General features: G+C 63.8%; 2 protein-coding genes across 2 annotated transcripts in view; one reads left to right on the top strand and one right to left on the bottom strand.

The window, feature by feature from the left end:
- IGHMBP2 (immunoglobulin mu DNA binding protein 2) overlaps window positions 1–4,851 on the top strand; it is a 42,417-nt gene extending 37,566 nt beyond the window's left edge. The window contains exons 13-15 of the mRNA XM_086472067.1: window positions 653–1,465; window positions 2,102–2,286; window positions 4,618–4,851. Of these exons, the coding sequence (XP_086328193.1) occupies window positions 653–1,465; window positions 2,102–2,286; window positions 4,618–4,815 (1,196 nt within the window). The 3' untranslated portion in view covers window positions 4,816–4,851. The remainder of the gene's footprint in view (window positions 1–652; window positions 1,466–2,101; window positions 2,287–4,617) is intronic.
- A 3,271-nt stretch (window positions 4,852–8,122) lies between these two features.
- SYT12 (synaptotagmin 12) lies at window positions 8,123–14,266 on the bottom strand. Its single transcript, XM_086472330.1, has 7 exons — window positions 14,224–14,266; window positions 12,560–12,753; window positions 11,863–12,255; window positions 9,454–9,669; window positions 9,228–9,348; window positions 8,880–9,013; window positions 8,123–8,296 (listed from the first exon to the last, which is right to left on the bottom strand). The coding sequence occupies exons 1-7, from the start codon at window positions 14,258–14,260 to the stop codon at window positions 8,123–8,125; spliced, it is 1,269 nt and encodes a 422-aa protein (XP_086328456.1). The 5' UTR covers window positions 14,261–14,266.
- Between the last annotated feature and the right edge of the window lie 5,597 nt (window positions 14,267–19,863).

The raw sequence follows: 19,863 nt of genomic DNA, 5'->3' as shown, positions 1-19,863 counted from the left end.
GGACACAGAGCCAGGCTGGCCACGGCACCAGCAGGGGCGTTCATTTCTTCCTGACTGGCCTCCTCTTTATCCCCGGGAGCTGGAAACTCCAAAGCTGCCCACACTACCCTCCTTGCTCGCTGATTCCTCACTGAGTCATCTTGGTGTTTGCTGGCTCTTCACTGCTTTTCCTCAAGAAAACAGTCGGAGAGCAGAAGCCAGCCTTGCGGGGTTGCCTCAGTGCTGTTACTCCAAACGCAGCGAGAGCTTGGGGGCGGGTGGGGGGCGCTGTACAGGCCAGGGTGTATTTCCTACCTGCGGCTCCTCTTCGGTCACAAGGCGAGCCCTTTCCGTGTTGCTCTGTATCGCGTTTGCTCCCAGGTCCCAGCCTGGTCTTGTGTTGTGGGGCCGCCCAGGGAAGTATTTCTCCTCTCGGTGTGCCGTCCGTCCTCCTCCTGACCCTGGGAGCTCAGCAGGGAGCCCCGGCTCTGGCTTGCAGGTGGGGAAACAGAGGCAGAAGGATGACAGTAACGGCATGAGGCAGGGACCAGAGCCCAGTAAGCTGGCTGCCACCCTTCAGCCAAGCCACCCTTCAGTCACTGGGGCCAAATCTAGACCCGGAGCCAACCCTGCGCCACTGACCGTCCTACGCCCCTCGGTTCCTTTCCCGCAGGTGAGGTGGGCTTCCTGGCGGAGGAGCGGCGGATCAACGTGGCGGTGACCCGCGCCCGGCGCCACGTGGCCATCATCTGCGACACCCGCACCGTCAGCAGCCAGGCCTTTCTGAAGCGGCTGGTGGGTTATTTCGGCCGGCACGGGGAGGTGCGCTCCGCCTTCGAGTACCTCGACAACCTCGTGCCCGAGCCCTACGCCCAGGAGGGCCGCGGCGAGCGGCAGCAGGGCGCAAAGCTTCCCGCAGCAGCCGGCCCCAAACCGCAGCCGCCTCCGGGGAGGAAACTCCAAGCAGCAGCGACCAACGCGGCGTGGCCGAAGCCAGAAGCGCGTCTCTCCCCGCGGGCGAGCGAGGGCCCGGGGGCGGCAGGCAGCGCGGACAGAGTCAAGGCCATGCTGGCGGCCTTCCTGGAGAGCGGCGAGGCGCAGCTGGATTTCCCCCCGTCGCTCAGCTCTCACGATCGGATGCTGGTTCACCTCCTGGCGGAGGAGCAGGGGCTGCAGCACGCCAGCACCGGGGAGGGCAGGGACCGGTACGTCAGCGTCCGCAGGAAGGAGCCTGCCGAGCCCTCGCGGCCCGCGGCCGCCCCCCGCAGCAAACAGCTGCCCCGTCCCCATCCCGGCAGAGAAGCGCCCGTCCCTGCTGAGCCGGGGGGAAGCAGCCAGGGCTCGGGGAAAGTGGACCTGAAAACCCTGCACCTGGAGAGGGCTCAGAGGGAGGAAGCCAGACGGGAGGAGGCAACGAGGAAGGCTCGGGAGCCCGGTGCCGGCCTTCAGGGCAGCAGCAAGAAGAAAGGCAAAAGCAAAGCTGAAGGTAGGCCGCTCTCTTCATAACCAGCACAATTAATGGTCTTCCTTGAGTGGATCGTGCTGCTTAATCCCCGTGGCTTTGCCTCCAGGCCTTGGGGTTTGTCATGGGAGGTGGCTCTCGGAAAGCTCGCCGGTGCTTGTCACTGCGGGGATGTGCGAGCTGGCAGGAGCGTGCGTCAGTTGGCCGCAGCATCTGGGCGGGAGGGATTTCAGATGCCTGGAGGCAGATTTCTTAGGTTGGAAGAAAAACACTGGGTACCCTTTCCTAGGGAGAGAGGCTCAGGTGTTAGACTGGAGGCTCCCAAATGCGGGGAGAGGAACTGAGAGGAGTACCTGGCCCACTCTGAAGGACGTGGCTGCCTCCTAAACGCAGAGGCGGGGGAAACCAGCGAGGCAGGGGCTGCCATCCTCCCTGCAGCCACGGGCCCTTCCTCTTCCCCAGCCCCCTTTTAGCAGAGGGAGGCACCCAGGTGTGCTGCGGGCAGGAGCCCTGAGCTCCTGCTGGGGCCTTTGGAGTCAGGGTTTGCTGGCCCGGCAGCACGTCAGGTGCCCAGGCTGTAGCTGCGGGTTGCTTGGGTTTGTTCTCCCCTTCCAAGCGGGCAGTTCGATGGCCGGGTCTCTTCCCCTGTCCTCTCCCCAGGGAAGGCGGCGCTCAAGGGCGGAGCAGGGCGCGCGGCAGAAGAAGATATCGACGCTCTGATTTCTGCGGCCGTCGAAGCGGACCACACCTGCGGCTTCCCCCGCTGCCAAGCCAGCGTCACCACCCTGGGGCAGCTTTGCCTCCACTGCAGCAGGCGCTACTGCCTCAGCCATCACATCCCCGAGGTACGCGCGGGGCCGGGCCGCCTGCGCGGGCGTTGGAGCGCCGAGGGGGCCGGAGGGCAGTAGGATGTGCCGAGCATGGGTTTAACGTGGGAATTTTCCCTGTCGAGCTCCCCAGGCGGGATTTCCTTCCAAGGAGGCTCAAGCAGAACGCGCTGTCAGAGCTTTTGCTAGAGCTGCAGGTAGAAAGGGCTGCCAGGCGTTAACACGTGGGCTCTGCACGCCTCCTCCTGAGAGCTTTTTCTTTTTTTCCCCCCTTGCTTTGTGGCCCTTTACTGTTCTCTGGCATTTACCCTCCCAGCTAAAGCGAGGCAGAGAGGAGAGAGGAAGAGGCAAGAGCTTAAGGCAGTGACTTGACAAGCTGATTCCCAGCTCTTTGCAGCTATTCCCTCTGCAGCCTGGGGACCAGTCAGGGCTTGATCCCGCACAGAGCAGTGCCGTGTGCCTGGCTGGCCACCGGACCTTTCCCTCAGAGCTGCGGGGCTCCGCGGTAGCTCCCAGCCGTACCTGAGGGGCGGCAGGCCCTCGGCCTCCTCCGCTCTGCTTTCTTGCGGTGGGGGACGCTCGAGCAGGCGTCTCAGCAGCCCTGTAACACCCTGCCCCTCCGTGGGAGCGGCGGTGCGATGGCCACTGGACCAACAGCTTCCTCCTCGCGGTTCTTCCGTAGCTGCTGACAGCCCTGTCCTCCCCGGCTCTGGGAAGGAGGGAGACTGAGGTTAAACTGGCGTCAGGCTTCATCTTGCTGTGCAGGGGCAGAGGCAGGCGGGTACGTTTAAGCCTCCAGAGTTGGCAGCAAGACCTTCATGGTGAGCTGCCCTCGGGGTCTGAGCCCTGCGGGCAGAGCTGGCGTGGCTGGGGGGCGGCCGTGACGAGTACGTGGGCTCAGAGGTGACGGTTTTCCGTTCAGCCGCAGCCTCCTGCGCCCGTCGGCCCTTGCCCTGCAGCCCCCAGGCACAGCTCTTGGTCGCGTGGAGCCTCCCAGAGCTCAGCGGCGTTCAGCGAGCTGACCTGTCACTCCTCGCCGCAGATTTTTCCCTGGTCGAGCACTGCCTGTTGCCATGGCAAAGAGCAGTTGTACACGCGGCCGTTCACGGTCCCGCTGGGACGCGGATTTATTTCCTGCAGGATCGCCGCTCCCTGCTGAGTTGTTAAGAGGGCTCCAGTGAGATTTGATCCTTCCAGTTGCTCCTATGTCAGCGAGTTTTTCTTGCTTTCAGACGTTCTGCCCCTTTTCCCAGATGTTATCAGGCTTCCGTGTGAAACAGCCTGGGGCCTCCCACCCGTGCCTGGCCCCGAGGGGTACCCAGAGCCCCCTCAGAGGGGCTGGAGGGTCCCTGCTCAGAAAGAGCTGCTCTTCCCCCTGTAGCAGCCCCGGCTGCTGAACCCCTCCCCATCCAGCACAGCCCAGCGGACCCCACTGAGCGATGCTCCGCCTGCCCTCCAGCACCCGCTGACGCGGGAGTTCCTGCCCCGTTTTGAGGTGGTCTGCAGGGTCTGTTGGCCACAGCCGGGTTCCAGCGGGCAGCGGGCTCAGAAAGCCCAGTCCTGGCTGGGAGCCGTGTGCCCGGTGCCGCGCACGGCTCCTCCCGGCCGTCACAACCTGCCCCAGCCGCGCCAGCAGGGACGGGAAGGTTTGTCACGGCACGGAAAGAACAGGCTGGGATCCTCAGGCTGGCTTAGCTTTGGGAAAACATCGAGTGACCTTGGGATGGGCCAAGCAGAAGGGGTAAACTTTGAGGATCTGCAGTTGAGACCTGGTGGAGATGGTTCAGGGTGGTGTTGAGCTCGGCTTGAGGCACCTTAAACATGGCCTGGGCTTCAGCGCGGGCTGGTTGTGGAAAAGGTTTCCCGGCACAAAATTAGCGTGATGAGGATTTTTTTACTCTGGCACAGAAGACAGCTCTGATGACATTGAGCTCTAACTACGTTAAAGGGGCAGATTCTCTTCCTGCTGCCCAGTCACCTTTCCTGTTCCGCTCCTTTCCCCCAAGCCATACTGCGTTAGCGGGAACAGAATCGGGAGCTCAGGCTTAGGTCTGGCTCTCGTGCAGGAGCTGTGAAAGATCCCGCTGTTCCCGTGACCAGTGCGAGTTTTCCTCAGACGGTTAGAGATTTGGAAGGAGGCACTTAAACTGCCCAGGAGGAGGATTTACCTGCTGTGCAGATTTTAGAAGGAGAAAAATTACCTATAGAAGGAGCTATCAATAAACGGGGGGTGGCTTTAGGGGGGTGGAAGAGGAATTCCAGGCTCCAGGAATAAAATCACCTGATTCCCACGTACATGAGCGCTCCCTGTTTCCCGGCTGCCACCGGTGTCCGTTCTCTCCCCGCCAGGTTCACGGCTGCGGGGAGAAGGCCAAGGCTCACGCGCGGCAGAGGATCAGCAGAGAAGGGGTTCTCTATCCCGGGAGCGGCTCCAAAGACAAGTCCCTGGACCCAGCCAAGAGAGCCCATCTCCAGCGGCGCCTGGACAAGAAGCTCAGCGAACTGACCAGCCAGAGAAGGAGCAAAAAGAAAGACAAGGAGAAGTGAAGGATCCGAATGTTTCTGGTTTACCCTTGAAGTCGCAGGTCAGCCTACATAAACCAAAGATGCCATCAAAGCTGCGGGGCTGTGCTGAGCGCGAGGGGAACGGGGGAGCTCTCGTTTTCGGGTGGTAGCTTGGAGCCAGCGTGCCCGAGTGACGAGACGCTGGGCCTCCCTAAAGCGCAGGGCTGAGACCGAGGCAGGAGAGCGGCTTCGTTCGTCCCCGCTCCCCTTACGGACAGTGTGATGGGCGCACAGAGAGGCCGGAGGATGCCGGCAGAGAGAATATTAAAACACCTAAAGCGATCAGCTGGCGCTGGGGCATTTTTCCCTGCTACAGGAAAAAGACGAATGTCTGTGAGCAGGAACGTGGGGGGAACTGAAAGCCCCGGGTGACCCTCTCCTCCAGGGGGGGGTCTGAGCAGATGGATGCCTCCAGCTCCGTTTTCCCAGTCCAGCCGTCCTGGCGCGGCCGTAGCAGCCAGCAGGACCCGAAGCCCCGGGTTGCCCTTGGGCAGAGCCGGGCTGCACCCCCTCCCCACCACGCAACGGGGCTGACGGGTGGGGGCTCAGCCCCGCGGCAGGATCTGGCCCACACAGGGCTCAACCCTGCGCCGGGGCTGGGCGGCGATGGGGAGGCCTCGAGTCCGTGCCTTGCCGGCACCACGGCGAGCTGCTCCGGCACACCCAGCCCGCTGCTCTGGGGCAGCCGCCGTGCGCCGCCTTCGCTCGCCGTCCCTCCCAGAGCCCGGGTGAGGTCTGTCCCCCTTCGCCGCCTGCCGGTCCCGTCCCCGGCGCCTCCCAGACCTGCTCCGCAGATCCATTCCTTTGCCCGGCCCTGCCCTTCCTGCACAGCTCCTCGGAGGCCGGTACCCACCGGGAAGGCCCACAGCGGTGAAGGCAGGTGCGACCCTCACGTTCAGCATCGCCCGTCCCGCCCTGACCCGTTCCCTCGTCCCGCACCCCTCCCAAACCAATCCATCCCCCACGTTGTTTTCTGCCTGCTGATCCTCATCTCCAAAGCCCCTCTTCCTCCACCCACAGCCCCTTGCCCCCTCCCCTCTCCTTCATGGCCCCCAGTGGGTACCGATGCGCTGCACAGGGTCCGCCACCCCCTGAGGAACAGCCCAGGCAGACACCTTTTGTCCCCAGGGTGGGAGGTGCAGGCCCCAGGATGGAGGAAAAGGTGCCGAGATGCCTCCACGGAGGAATGGCTGGAGAGGGCCACCAAAAAAAAAGCCCCAAGCCACACATGCCCTGTCATTTTGGGGCTGGACATCGCAGGTCTTGCCCACTGGTGATGTCGGCGCCAGCGGAAGGCGCTCCTCTCATCCTGGCCAAAGGCTCGGCAGTTTGCAGGGGCTGCAAGGCAGCCACGCAGTCCTACGTCTGCCTCTTCCCAAACGCTGGGTGAGGAAGCCCATAAGCAAATTTCCCCCCCAAGCTCGGTGCCTGTCATCCACCTGTTAACGCCTTCAAAAACCCCTCCCTCGTCCTTCAGTAAACCTCACCCTTCACAAAACGGGGGCGTTTGCAGCCCCCGCCCTGCCCTCGGCTCCGAGCGCCGCCTTGGCCCCCGCCCTGGTCCCCGGGGGCGGCCGTGCGTCAGCCCGCGGAGGGATGGCACCAGCCCGGGTGGCAGCAGATGGGGCATCGGGGCTCCCGGAGGGACAGGTGGGGAGGAGGAGGAGGAGGAGACGGAGCGTGGGAGCAGACAATCTGTGCATCGGCGAGCGGCGCGGGGGTACGCGGGGGAGGGAGCCGGAGCGGCTGCCGGGGGGGAGCCGCGAGGGGGGGAATGGCAGCCTGGTCCCAGGGGGAAGGTCGGGCAGAGGAGACGGATGAGCAGGGAGGAAAATTGCTGCCAGCTGAGGGTTCCACCGCGGCGCTCCCTTTGATCGGAGATAAAGGGCTCCTGCACACGGTTTGTCCCTGCTCAAGTCGTTCCCTGCCCCTGCTCAGCCCCGGCACTGCCGGGGGGCAAACAGCCCCCACGGCCCCAGCTTTCCCTGCCTGGCTCCGCACCAGCGCCCTGCAGGCCCAGAACAGCCGAGGCTCCAGCCAGAGCCAGGGATGCGTCCCCAGGGCACCCTCTGCCCACCAGCCCGTGCCGGGGGCGGGGGGAGCTCCACCAGAGCCCTCCAGAGAACAGAGCGGGCATCGGCGCCCCAAAACACCCCGGACCTTACCCAGGGGCTGGTCCTTGCTTGGGCCAGGAGCCCACGAGCAGGCAGGACCCAAACAGATTTTTCCCCTCCCCCTGAAACAGGAGTTGGGCTTAAAAATTACACAGTGGGGGCTCTCCCGTGGCAGCCTTCAGTCACGGGGCCAAGGCGTTCCCCGCTGCACCCAGATTTCAGATCAATCGAGGGAGCTCTGGGATGAGCAAGTCAAAGCGTCGCTCCAGCACACCAGGGGCTGTAAAACATTATCCCCGGTCACAAGAGTTGTGTTGAGAGCGCGGGAATTTGCCGTGCTGGTGCGAGGAGCCCCGAGGGTTAGTTTAGCTGGGAAAAGCTGACCCTGATCACGTTGGATCTTTGGGGGATGGCGCTCAGCCTGGATCTGACCTCACACCCCAGAGGGGGAAAAACCCGCTCGTCAAGTGCAGACACCCCAAGATGGGCAGAGATTTACCTGAAAAAAAGATGGAAGGAAAACCCACGTATAATAGCAATTTCTTTTTCCGCTCTTATTTCTCCCTTTTTCCAGTCTCATTGGAAACGTTTCAGCCCTGGTGCAGCGCGCCAAAATCCCCCCGAAACCCCACAGGAAAAACCACATAGACCAAGAGAAACCACGCCGTGCTGGCACTTTATCAACCCCCCTCTCCATTTCCCCGCCGTTTGACCAAAACCCACCTTCCAAAGGAATCCACCCCCTCCCCAGGAGCCCTTGGGGCCCACGTTCGAGGGCACCACCGATTTCGGGGAGCACGCAGGGTGCTCGGGAGCCCGGCTGGTGGCCGGGCAGCGGTTTGGGGAGGTGGTTGCTGGGTTTGGCCCGTTCGAAGGGAGGGCTCCTTTCTCGGCGGGTCCGTCCGCAGCCCCCAGCGCATGCGAGGGCGACCCGGGTGGGCAGAGGCGCGGCCAAGGAGTCGCTCCGTCCCCCGACCGTTGCGGCAGCGGGATGCTCCGGCTCTGCCTCCTCAGCGCCGCAAAGTCTCGCTCGGCCCCTGCCCGGCGGCGAACGCCGTGTTGTGGCGGCTCTCGGCCGCGCCGCCGGCCGGGCAGAGCCCCCCTCTGTCCCCGGGGCAGAGTCGGTGTCGGGGTGCAGGACGCCGGGGGCGCCACGGGCTCCCCCCGCCAGCAGCCTAGTTTCGCCGGAGCGGGTGCCACATGGAGACGGGCTTCCTCAGCGTGGCCAGCATCTGGTTCCAGTGCGTGATGCCCATCCCGCTGGCCGCCGGGCCGATGAGGACGTGGCCCGTGTTGTCGGCGTGGCCGTCCTCGCCGCACTCGGCCACCGTCACCCGCAGGGACAGGTCCTGCGGGGGGGGCACGAGGGTCCAGCGCAGAGCGGGGGCGGCAGCGCCAGCGCCCACACGGCCCACGCCAACGTACCCCCCGGTGCTGACCCCGACACACGCGTCCCCCCTATCCCCACCCTGCCAGAGCGGCTCTGCCCCCGCATACGCACCCCCCCACACCCCCGCCCCGGTCACACACACCCCCCCGCCCCCGTTGTTGAAAGCAAAACGCGCTCCTCCCCATACACAACCACACCCCCTATACCAGCACCCCCCTCTGCCCCCCATACTGACACATCCCCCTTCTTCCCCCACAACCCCTAAACCCACATACGCGACCACACCCTATACATATGCACCCCTATATCCCCCCCAATTCCCCCCCAGCAGCCATACCCCATACACACACAGATCCCCCTACACCCCCTACCCCGTGCATATGTCCCCCCAAACCAGATGTGCACGTATATGGCCCCCACCCCACAGCTCCTATGACCTCCCCACAACCCCTCACCCCAGGAAAGTCCTCAGTAGCGCAGGGATTTGGGACCTCAAGGAGCAATGGGATGTGACACCCCTCCCCCCCCAGGCTGGGACAGACCTGGAGCACGATGGCCGGCACGGAGAAAATCATGGCCTCGTTGAACACGGGGTTGGTGTCATCCCTCTTCACCGCCGTCTTCTTCTTGCTGATCTTCCTCCCGTCCTGCAGCAGGTACACCTTGACGAAGGGATCTGCTCAGGGTGGGGGGAGAGAAAAACCCTGGGGTCAGTCATGCATTTCCCCTGCGATATCCGTGGGGGAAACCACCTCCGTAGGGTCTGTCCTCAACGGGAGCCACTCCAATAAACACCCGTGCAGCGCAGGAGGATAAACCAGGACGAAAGCCCACCTCCAGCCCACAGAAGACCAAGGGACCCCTGCACCCAGCCGGCATCCCCCGCTCACCTGCAGTCACTTTGCCGTTGGTCCACACGAGGTTCTTGGCTTTGACCACCACCACCGTCAGGCGCTCGGCCGTGGGCAGGTAGCTCAGGCAGAGCAGGATCTCCCCCACCGTGTCCACCGCCTGCAGAACGCAACGTCCTGTCATCACCCACCGACCCCAGCCTGGCCGGGAGGAGAAAACCCCCCAAAAACCTGGGTGGGAGATGGACCACGCTCCCCCACTCACCCTGTTCATGTCCTGCAGGTAGAGCCAGGCGTTGAAGGGACGCGTGGCCAGGTCCAGGTCGGAGAGCTTGAGCTCGGCCACGCCAGTGCTGACGTTCCTCTCGTCCTCGTCGATGCCAAAGACAGAGAAGCGCAGGCTGTTCTCCTCCAGCGCCGCTGGGTCCAGCGGGATGGAGAAGCGCTCGTCGAAGGCCACGGCGTAGGCGCTCCGCTGAATCTGCCGCGGGGAAAGGGGGGGATTGCCCGGACGGCCGCCGGGTTTGGGGGCCACGTCTGAGATCTACCCCGTTTCTCTGGTGGGAACTGCGAGGAGCGGGGCTTTGGGGCGGTGAGGGCAATGCATCCCCCTGCCCGAGGAGCTGGGGGGTCCCAGCCTCGATGGGGACAACGGTTGTTTCCCACCTGGCTGCAGCAACTGGGGTAGAAAACAGGCGCCGTGACCTGCCCCGTTACCCACCGGTTCTTTTAATTAAAAATTTCAGGTTGGTCTGATGCTCTTGGATGCAAGAGCTGGGCATCCCTGGGGGCTCGGACGTGTGGCCAGCTCGGCCACTCCAGGCTACAGGATTTGACCGAGGGGGTGCAACCCCCAGCCCCGCTCTGAGCCGGAGCCGACAGGCTTCGCAACCCCTGACCGTGCCAAAGGGGGATGATGCTTTTTGCCAGACACCGTCTCCACGTCACATCGTTCACTTGGAGCACACGCAGCAGCAGCTCCCCGGGGCCCCGTCCTGCAGGGTGCTGGTCCCTACCTGGTCCCAAAGTGCTGGGGGGGGGAACTGCTCTGAACTCATGCCTTTAGAGAGAGACTGGTTTTCCCCTATTCCAGCCCTGTTTCTTTTGGCATCCAAAGTACCACCCACAAACCAGGGTTTTGGCCCAAAAGGAGGCCCGGCGCGCCCAGGGGCCGGGAAGCCGCAGCCTTGGACGGTGCGGAGCAAAACGGAGCCGCCAGCTCCCCGCTCCCCACCCGAGGCCGGGTGCTGCGGTGGCAAAGGGATCCCGCTGCGGGACCAGGGGGCTCAGCCCTGAACCCATCGGGCTGCATCACCCCAAGAGCCGCCCGGACACCCCAACAGCGGTGGGGAGACGGGTGGTCTCATCCCCAGGACTTGCTCCCGCCTGTCTGCCTTCTCCTAGAGCTGCTCCAGCCCTGGGGTGAAGGACACGATGCAGCTCAGGAGGCGGCACCTTCCATCACCCCCTTCCCAGCGCAGCGGTGTCCCGCTCTCCCATCGGGTACCACCGACCTCCAGAGCCCCCGGGGGGATTAAGGCACCTCTGCGGGAAGAGCAGCTTTGCAGCTACCTGCCCGAGAGCAGGGGCGGCTGCCTGCCCGCGGCCAGCGCTCTCTTTGGGGTCTCTGGGCGAAAGGTACAACAGAAACGATGGCTGCAATTATACAAAAATAAACCAGCGTAAGTACTGCAAAGCATTAAAGGAAAAGAACCAAATGTGTCTTTATGACTTGTCTCTGGACAGCAGAGGAGGGTAAATAGCGCTGGTGAATTATAAATAATTATGCTAAATAATAAATATCTCCAGAGCATAAATAAACAGCCCAGTCTTTGGATGGAAAAATAGTCTTAAAAGGGCACTGTGGAAATATTTTAAAGGCAGCGGTTTCGTGCTCGCTGCATTGGTGCCTCCGCCCCCGCAGAAAGGTTTCGTTAGTGGGGGTGAAGCTTTCTGGGTCCTTTCTGGAACATCCCGATCAAATCAAAGCGGCCGACTCTGCGCTTTGCAAAAAGCAGCTGCTGAAAGAAAACTCGAGGCTCCTGCTTTCCCTTTGGGGCACTTAAAAGGGAGGTTTCACCCCAGAACACCCCCGGTTCTGGCCCTGCTGCTGCCGGTGCGTCCCGCGTGGGGAGGGAAAGCTGCCGCGGGACGGAGAGGCGGCTGCGGGGCGCCAAGCCCGGGCTTCGTTCGGGCGAGTCCAGGGTGCGGAGACGCAGCACGACGCCAGCAGCAGGCGCCCCAAATGCCGCCTCTCCCCAAATCCCACCCCGGTCCTCGTCCTCCACCTTCCGCAGCGCCCCCAGCCCCCGGAGCAGGGCGGTCGAGCAGGAAAACTTGCCACGAGCCGCGCTCGGAGACAGCGAAGTCACGGCACATCCCAGACAAGAGGGAGAGGTTTCTGCCTCCGCCGGGTCTCTGATGCACAAATCCACCCGGGACCCCCCTACACCACAGAACGCCGAGACCCCCCGAGCAGGGCCCCAAAAATCCTGCGCCAACCGTACCCAGCCCCAGTGTGTCCGGACCACCCGAGGCCCCCGAGGCCCCCCCGCTGTCCCGGGGAGCTTGGCCAAGGGACACTGCGACCCAAAGGCGAGGGCTGCGGGGGGCATGCGGCGAGCGACGCCCCGTACCCACGGGGGTTTCCGCGGCAGAGGGGCGAGGGGCTCACCCGGGAGATGCCGACGATCTGCTCGGCCGGGAGCAGGCTGATGCGCATGAAGCAGGACTCGAAGCGAGCGTCCTCCTTCTCCAGCAGGTCCTTGCCCTGCAGCAGCGTCACGTGCAAGGTGGCCGCCTTCCCGTCGTACTCCATGGAGACCTCCACCTGCCCCACCGTGAAATCCTGCCCGAAGTTGTTCCCGATGGAGGAGACGGAGCTGAGGGAGTCGGCCGAGATGGATTTCTTCAAGGGGCCGTAGGGGGCCAAGCCCAGGTCTTTGCTCATCAGCTCCAGGCTCCCCAGCTCGTTAATGCTCTCCAAGGTGTCGTCCGCCCGCAGGCCGGTCTTGCGGGTGGGTGAGGTCTTGTCCAGCGCCCGCTGCGAGCCCGGGGCCACCCCTCGCTGCCAACAGGGAAAGGAAAACCAGGCGATGCAGCGCCACCCCTTCGCACAGAGCCGGGGACAGCTGGGATCCACCGGCGCCTTTTTGGACGCCTTACAGCCCCTGCTCGGCCTCAAGCTGCCGCGGCAGCAAACCCTGCACCCCCTGCAGCTCCCAAGCCCTGTCACCAGCGTCCCCCCAAACTCTCCAGCAGCACCAGGTCGCTGCCCACAGCCTCTCCCCGCGGTGAGAGAACACAGGAGATATTTTTGCCCCTCCAGTGGCAAAGGGAAAGGGGGCGAGCTGAACTCTCTGCCCTTTTACCTTGTGTTTGACGTCCGAGTACGCCGCCCCGTACTTTTGCTCCAGGTATCGGTAGTCGTAGTTGGGGAAGGGGGAAGGCGCCGGGTAGCTGCCGGAGCGCCAGAGCTTCCAGAGGTTGATGGCGGCTATCCCCAGCAGCGCCAAGGCGCCGGCGGCGTAGATGCCGATCTCCCACCGCGGCGGGCTCGTGGTGACTGCGGGGGGACAAGAGGCGCCGTGAGCCGGCCACAACCCCAGGGCAGAGGCTTCACCCTCCGCTGCTCCCATGCCAGAAGCTCAGCTCTAAGCTACGAGGATGGGATCAGCCAAGGGGGGGGATAAACCACAGCGTCCCGCTCGGGTGGGTTGTAAATGGTGACGGGCAGCAGCTTTGCAAGCCAAAAAGGAAAAAAAAATCAGAGTCTTCGCTTTGCTTTCCTGGGAGGTGAAGTGCACAGGTATCTCAGCCCTCTTCCCCAGGAAAACCAGTGAATTCCTGCGCCATCCCAGGGGTGCCAGGGGTCCCTTCGGCAGCCACGGATCCGTCCCGCTTACAGAGGGGCTCAGCGCACACCTGCATCGCCCCTTCCGCTTCAGGGAAACCCTCGCTGCTGCCTGGCTTCCCGTGGGCTGGGGATGCCAAGAACATCCAGAATTTGGGGGGGGGGGGGGGGGGGGGGCGGGGAAAGCAGCTTGCAAACAAAAAGCTTTTGGAAACAGGGGGGAAACCCCACAAACTGCTGCTGATGCGATCCGGGGAGGAGAAAGCCGGGGCTGGCGGCTGCAAAGCGGGGAGGACGCCGCAGCCCCGCGATGGTACGCCGAGCGCTCGCTGCTGCATTGCACCAGCCTCCATCACACCAGCGACGGAACCAGCACCAATCGCTCAGTGTAACACAAAAAAAGGGGGGGAAAGAAAAAAGATTTCTCCTCGCGGAGCGCTGCCGGGGAGTCCTCCCGCGTCACGCCAGGCGCTTCCTCCTGCAGCAGCGGCTTCAGAGCCAGCAAAAGCCCTCGGCAGGCTCACTGCCACCTCCCAGCCCAGCAGAGGGACGACCCGCTGCTCCCCCCCTCCCCAGACCTCCTCCGGCAGGAGCAGCGAAGGGATGGAGCGAAAGGAACCAGCTATTCACACCCAAAGCGCCCAATTCTGATCCCTCCGGAGGGCCCTGAGCAGCCCAGAGGGATCTCGCAGGTGAAAGCCTGGGGGCAGGAGCCAGGTCCTGCTTCCTCCACCCCAAGCCAAACCCCTGCTGAGCTGCAGAGGGCTCCGATTTATCCCCCCGTCCCCGGCTGAGGATGCTGGGGGCAGCACCGCAGCTTTTGGAGGCCACTCGGAGGTCCAGCTCCAAGGACTTCACATGCTCCTGCCACATCAGGGGTCAAAATCGGGGCAAAATAACCCTTTACTGGCTCCTGCTTCTGAATAACTGAGCTGGAAACCCACTTCCTACTTGTACCTCCCCGTTTTCTAGGGCTGAGCACCTGATGTCGGAAAACTTGGGGGTTTTAAGGGGTTTACCCTCATATGAGGAAACCAGACCCCATGTGCGTGCGCAGCAAAGGCTTCCTCCCGCAGAAAGCAGCGAAGATCAGCGATCCCTCCCCAGGGCAGCTCGGCGTGTGAGCCCCGGCCAGCTCTGCCCCCCCCAAAACCCTTCCCGGGGTCGCTCACAAGTACTCACTGCTTAAGCGGTCTCTGCTTACGTGCCCGTCGTCCATGGCAAACGCTCCCCGCTAGCGGGACAGCCTGCAACGCGTGAGACGGAGAGTTAGGATAACGGGAGAGCAAGCACAAAATAGCTGCCTTCCCATTTTTTCAGCAGGGATGCTAGAGAGCTGCTCCCCCTCCGTCTCTCCTGGCCTCGGCTCCTCTTCCAGGCACAGAGCAAACGTGCGCAGAAGCGTCTCAGCCGCTGACGGAGGAGCTAAAGAAGGGACCAAAACCCCCGGGAACCGGGAGAGCGGCCACACCAAGACTCAGAGCCGCCTGATTCACCTCGGGAGTATTTAAGGGGTGACATTTTCCATCGCTCTTTGTGTGGACATCTCCCCTCCAGGAGCCCTCTAAGCCCTTTGCTGCTCTTCTAATCTCTTTTTCAGTTTAAATCTTGCCTTTGCCTCCCGCAGCTTTCCTCAGCCTCCCCCGAGGGGCTCTGCCCTGGCCACCTGCAAGAGGAGCAGCCGAATTTCTGGGTCGCTGCGGGGCTGAGATGCTGCCATTCCCAGGGAATCGATTCCTGCAGCGGGGAAGCTCAATCACCTTCCTCCCCGAAGGGGTTTTCCCAGGCAAGTCGCATGCAAGATCCATCCTAAGGAGGAGGCTGCTCATCTGAGAGGTCCCAGCGAAGGCACCACGCGATGCTGAAGGGGATTTACCCACGCCGGGAGTTTCCCACTATGAAAAGGGGGTTTGGGATCCCCCCAACAAGAAAATCCAACGCAAACTGGGCCAGCACCCCCCTTGCTTCCCAGCATCCGTGCTGGGAGATCACGGACCACGGTCCACCGGTGCGATCCCACGGACGCACCTTCAGCACCGCACTTGGACCTCCCCACCGTCCCCAGCCGAGCCACCCCCAGACCCTCTGCAAAACCGACACGGCCCCAAAGGCCGCTTGTCCCGCGGGGTTTGCCACGGGTGGACGGTCACTCGGGGTTTGGGTCCCATCTTCCAGCTTACCCTGGACACTCACAGGTTCAGGCACTGGGGGGCGACCAACCCCCCCCAAACCATCCAGGCTTGGATTTTAACAGGCGAAGGCGGAAACTGCAGCGCACTACAGCGTCCGACATCAGCCAGACGGGGCTGGGGGACCCGCTCCACAAGGGCCACACGGTCCACCCTGGGGGTGACGGCCGTACATTTCTAAATGTACTCGAGTCACTAACCCAAAACGACGGCCGGGCTGAGAGGTGCCCTCTCGTCCCCCAGCCTCCTTCCTCAGGCGTAAACCTCTGTGCGCGATGGATAAACGCTCAGGACTATCTTGGCTGAGAACGTGCTAAACTCGTGTCATGTATGGGCTGAGCTCAGCTGAAGGGACGCTTCGCTGTTTAGCACTGGAAATCCACATTGGCATCTCAATAGAGCAACATTATGGGGCTTTACCCAAAACAGCCTCTCTTTATGTCCTGAAAAACCACCGTGCCTAAGGAAGAGGCTCCGCTTCTTTCCTGCTGGCTCTTTTTAACACAGAAGTTTTCAGGACCAACTTTGCCCGCAGAAGGGCAAACGTCTCTTTCAAAAACTCCCCATTTCTTTTGGAAATTGGAAAGAAATTGGGAGATTTTTTGGAATTTGGAAAGAATTTCCAATTTTCCATTTCTTTCAAAGCTTTCCCCCCCAAAAAAATACCCTTTCCTAGTGAGCTCTAAGCACAATTTAAGCAGATTTCCAAGGCATCACCCAGAGAGACATGAGCTGCCTGCAGCACCAGCGCGGGGATTAACTTCGGTGGTATCTTCCTATTAGGGAAACAACACCAGCCCCTCCCGAGCGTGCAAATGAAGGCGCTCGGGGAACGGATTTATTGCATTTTGCGTTAACGAAGCTCTTCCCTGTGAGTGCTTCACCGGGATGCTGTCGTCCCCCCAACCCGCCTTTCAAATCCTTTCCCTGGCGGTGGGACCCGAGGGGTTAGGAGGGGGCAGGCACTGCTCTCCCACCCCCGGCGGCCCAGGGGGTGGCTGGTTTTCCCCCCGTGGAGCCCCAGCTCAGAGGGGGCAGAGAGATGGGGCAGCTTTGTTCTCCTTGCGAGCTGCTGCAGAGCTTGGGATAGCTTTTGCTGCTCGGGAGGTGACAAATGGCTCGATGCGGGGAGAGAAACGGCAGTGAAGCCACTGGAAGAGGGGGAGCCTCCCCCAGACTTAGTGGGGTTTGAATCTTGCTGCTGTTTGGCATCGTGACCATCCGAGGCCCGGACCACAGAGACCCTGGCTGCTGGTCCCAGAGCACCTGGGCCAACACGGGCACCTCCAGAGCACGCTGCGACCCCGGAATTTCACACCCCAAATCCTAAAGTGCAGCAGCAATCGCCGCGTTCAGCCTTTCCTCCTTGCCCTAACCCAGACACCAACGCTCGGTTTCACTGGGCGCCTGAGACCGGGCTAAACTCTTCTCACTGGTGAGCTGGGCCCTCCGGCAGTGCCCCCCTCTCTTCCAGCACCGGCCCTGCTGCTCCCACGCACCCACCCCGGGCTCCGAGTGGGGCTTCTCCATCCCTCTCCGTCCCTCTCCCGCGGGCGGGGGAAGACCTCTCCTCCATCCCCAGGCAGGGTCAAGTTTGCTGCCGGCACGTTTGTCAAAAAACCCCACCACTGCGCCCCAAACTCGACAGAACACCAGGGTTTGGGCTCTGCCCCCCATTCCTGCTCGACCCCAAACTCACCGGTGGCGCCCCCGCACCCCCCCGGCCGTAGGAGACAAAGCTGCCGCCTCCTCGGCAGCCCCACAGCCCCCGTGCGCCGATTCCCCCCGATTTACACCCAAAGACGACGACCCCGCACCATCCCGCACCCCCCGCCGCCACGGGGCAGCGCAGCCGGGATCCTTCCCGGCCCCAACCGCTGCGTTTTACCTGGGCAGGAAAAAAACCCCCCTTGGGCAGGAACCCCCCCCAGTGTTGGGGGCTGGATGTAGCGGAGCGGGGACCCTCCTCCGGCGCCGGCTGAGCCGGTCGCTCCGCTTTGTGCCCGGGAAGGAGCAGAAATGCAGCAAATCCCGACGGCCCCGGAGTTCAGCGGATGGGGGGGGGCGCTCCTGGATCCGAACAGCATCCCCCCCCCGCGCCCGTGGGGGTCGGGCCGGGACGATGCTTCGCTGCAGGAGACGGGAGATGCGGGACCGGCGGCGGGGCTGCACCTCCTGCTCACCGGTGCGATGAGCTGCGCGGTCTCTGCCCCCCCCCGCCGCGGAGAGGCGAGCTCTCCGAGCCGCCCAAACCCGGCAGGTTTTGCTCTAACCCAGCCCAACACCCCCCCCCCCCCCCCCCCCCCCCCCCCCCCGGCAACCCAGGGGAGAAGCAAACACACACACACACCCCGCCCCGGCACCCCCCGCCCCAGAGAGCGTTTCCCACCCGGTTTCCCCCACCCGGGGCTGCCGGAGGGACCGCGGACTCTGCCGGGGGGCGGCCGGGGGGGCTGGCGAGAGGACGGCTCTGCTCGCCCACCGCCCGCGGGCAGCGGCCCCAGGGGAGCCCGGGGGCTTTGGGGGGGTCTGGGGAGGGAGATGCGGAGGTCTCTCACTCCGGTTCGCCCCCTCGCAGCCCCCAGCTCCGCAGGCTGGCAACTTTCCGTAGGGACTCACCGTAAAAAAAAAAAAAAAAAAATCAAAACCAAAACCACAAACCAAACAAAAAAGCCCCCAAACACCCCAAAAGCGAAAACTGCACCCCAAAACCCAGCAAGGAGCGAGGAGGGACGGTGCCAGCCCCCCGCTGGGCGCACCAGGCAAACCCCCGCATCCCTCCCCACGCTGCCACCCGTGTCGCATCCCCCGGGGCTGGACCGCGACCCCCCCTGTCCCCGTGTCCCCCACCCCCCCCCCCCCGGGGCAGAGCCGCCCACTCCGCGCCCCGGCAGGCGGCAGCTCCGCGGGCTCCGACTCACCGCTCCTTTGGGGGAAAAAGGTGCATTTTCCGGCCGATGGCGGGGACGCGGCCGCCGGAGCGGGGACTGCGGGCGGCGCCGGCCCGGGCTCCACCTGGGGGGGGGGGGACGACGGGGGGGGCAGCCCCGCCCCCCGCCCGCCCCCCGCGCTGGGGTGAAGCGGGGACGGCTCCTGCCCCCCCCGTCCCCCCTTCCCAGCGAGTTTGGGGGTCCCCGAGGCGAGCGCGGCCCCGCTCCGGCTTCACGGCATCGGCGTCCTTCAGCCCCCGGTCCGGCTGCCCAGGGAACCCCCTCCCCTGCCCTGCCCTGCCCCCCCGGGCCCTGCTCAGGGTTTCTCTCCATCAGCACCCCCGTCCGCTCCTCTCGCCCCCTTCGGGCGCTGCGGATCCCCACCCCAGAGCCGAGCCCCGTCCCCCCGCCCGTCCCTAGCGCCGGCTGCTCTCCTGGGGGGCCACCAGCCTCCCCCCTCCCACCTCTCCGGAGGCACACGGGGGTCCCGGGGCGGTCCAGCGGCGAGGTCCCGCCTCTGCCTGGCCATCAGGGGAACCCGTCCGCTCCCCTCGCCCCAGCGCGGCAGGGGAAGCCCCTCCTGCCAAGCGGCACCGCCCCGGGCTCGGCCCAAAAAAGCCCCTTTCAGGCGGCTGGAGAGCGAGAGCTCGGGCTCCGCTGGCAGAGCAGCGGCCAAACTTCTCCCCCACGGGGATGGAGACCTTTCCTTTTCTCACCCCGGCTTCAGAACCGTGTTTTCAGGCACCTCACGGCGGGTGCCAGAGCACCGTCCCAGGGGAACGAGGACGCATTTCCAACAGCCAGAGTCGCTTTGTTTGAATTGGAGAAAACGGAATAATTTTGTGATGGAAAGAAACGCGCACCCCAAGCAAAGCCGGTCTCAGCTGGCCACGGGGCAGCGCGACGCTCCAGGGGACCTCCGATGCCCAGGGAAAGCCACCCCCGCCAGCAGCAGGGCCAGTTCACCCACCCGCTGCCCTGCCGCAGGGCTCGCCGGCTCCTGTGCCGGCTGGACGCAGGGAGGGCCAGCACGGGGAGAGAGTCCCACGGTTTTCCTGGCAGGGGATTAATTTTCAGGGAGAAAACAGCCCAAGTTTTGACTGTGACCCAAAAATGCTGCCTGGGTGGGAGAGGAGCCCCATCCTGCAGTCCAGGGCCCTCTCCAAGAGCACTGGGCTCCCCAGCCCACGCAGGACTCGGGCTTTTCCCCAACGCAGCCCCTCCTCTAGGTGTATAAAAAACAGTGGGAAGAGCAGTAAGACCTGGCTCCCTTCCCCAGCTCCCACACCTCATCTACAGGAGAGGCTGGGAATCGTGTCACCGAGGGACAGGGCAGGCTGTCCCCCCCTGCGGGGCATCCCCGGGGCCACCCCAAGGCTCTGCACCGCTCCAGCCGACCCATGGGGAGCTGCTCTGCATGGGACTGGGCTTGGCCGAGCTTCGGTCACCCCCAAAGGCCCCAGCTGGGCACCTGGAGAGTGACCCAGCCCCGCAGAGGTGCCACCTCATCGGTTAAACACCACTTTCCTACCGCTGGCGGATGGGACGAGCTTGTTATGGCCCCTGGGCTTCGGGCAGGCCTTAGGTAAGGGTGAGGGGAATTACACAGCAGCAGCTCAACAGCGCAGACGGATGAACAAACCCTTCCAAGGAGCAGCACACGGGCAGCTCAGCTAGCGGGAAGGTAGCCCACGCACCCCTCG

The sequence above is a fragment of the Leptosomus discolor genome, chromosome 12 (genome assembly GCF_034619465.1).
Source record: "Leptosomus discolor isolate bLepDis1 chromosome 12, bLepDis1.hap2, whole genome shotgun sequence".
Lineage (NCBI taxonomy): Eukaryota > Metazoa > Chordata > Aves > Leptosomiformes > Leptosomidae > Leptosomus > Leptosomus discolor.
This window is presented reverse-complemented; position numbering and strand designations above follow the sequence as displayed.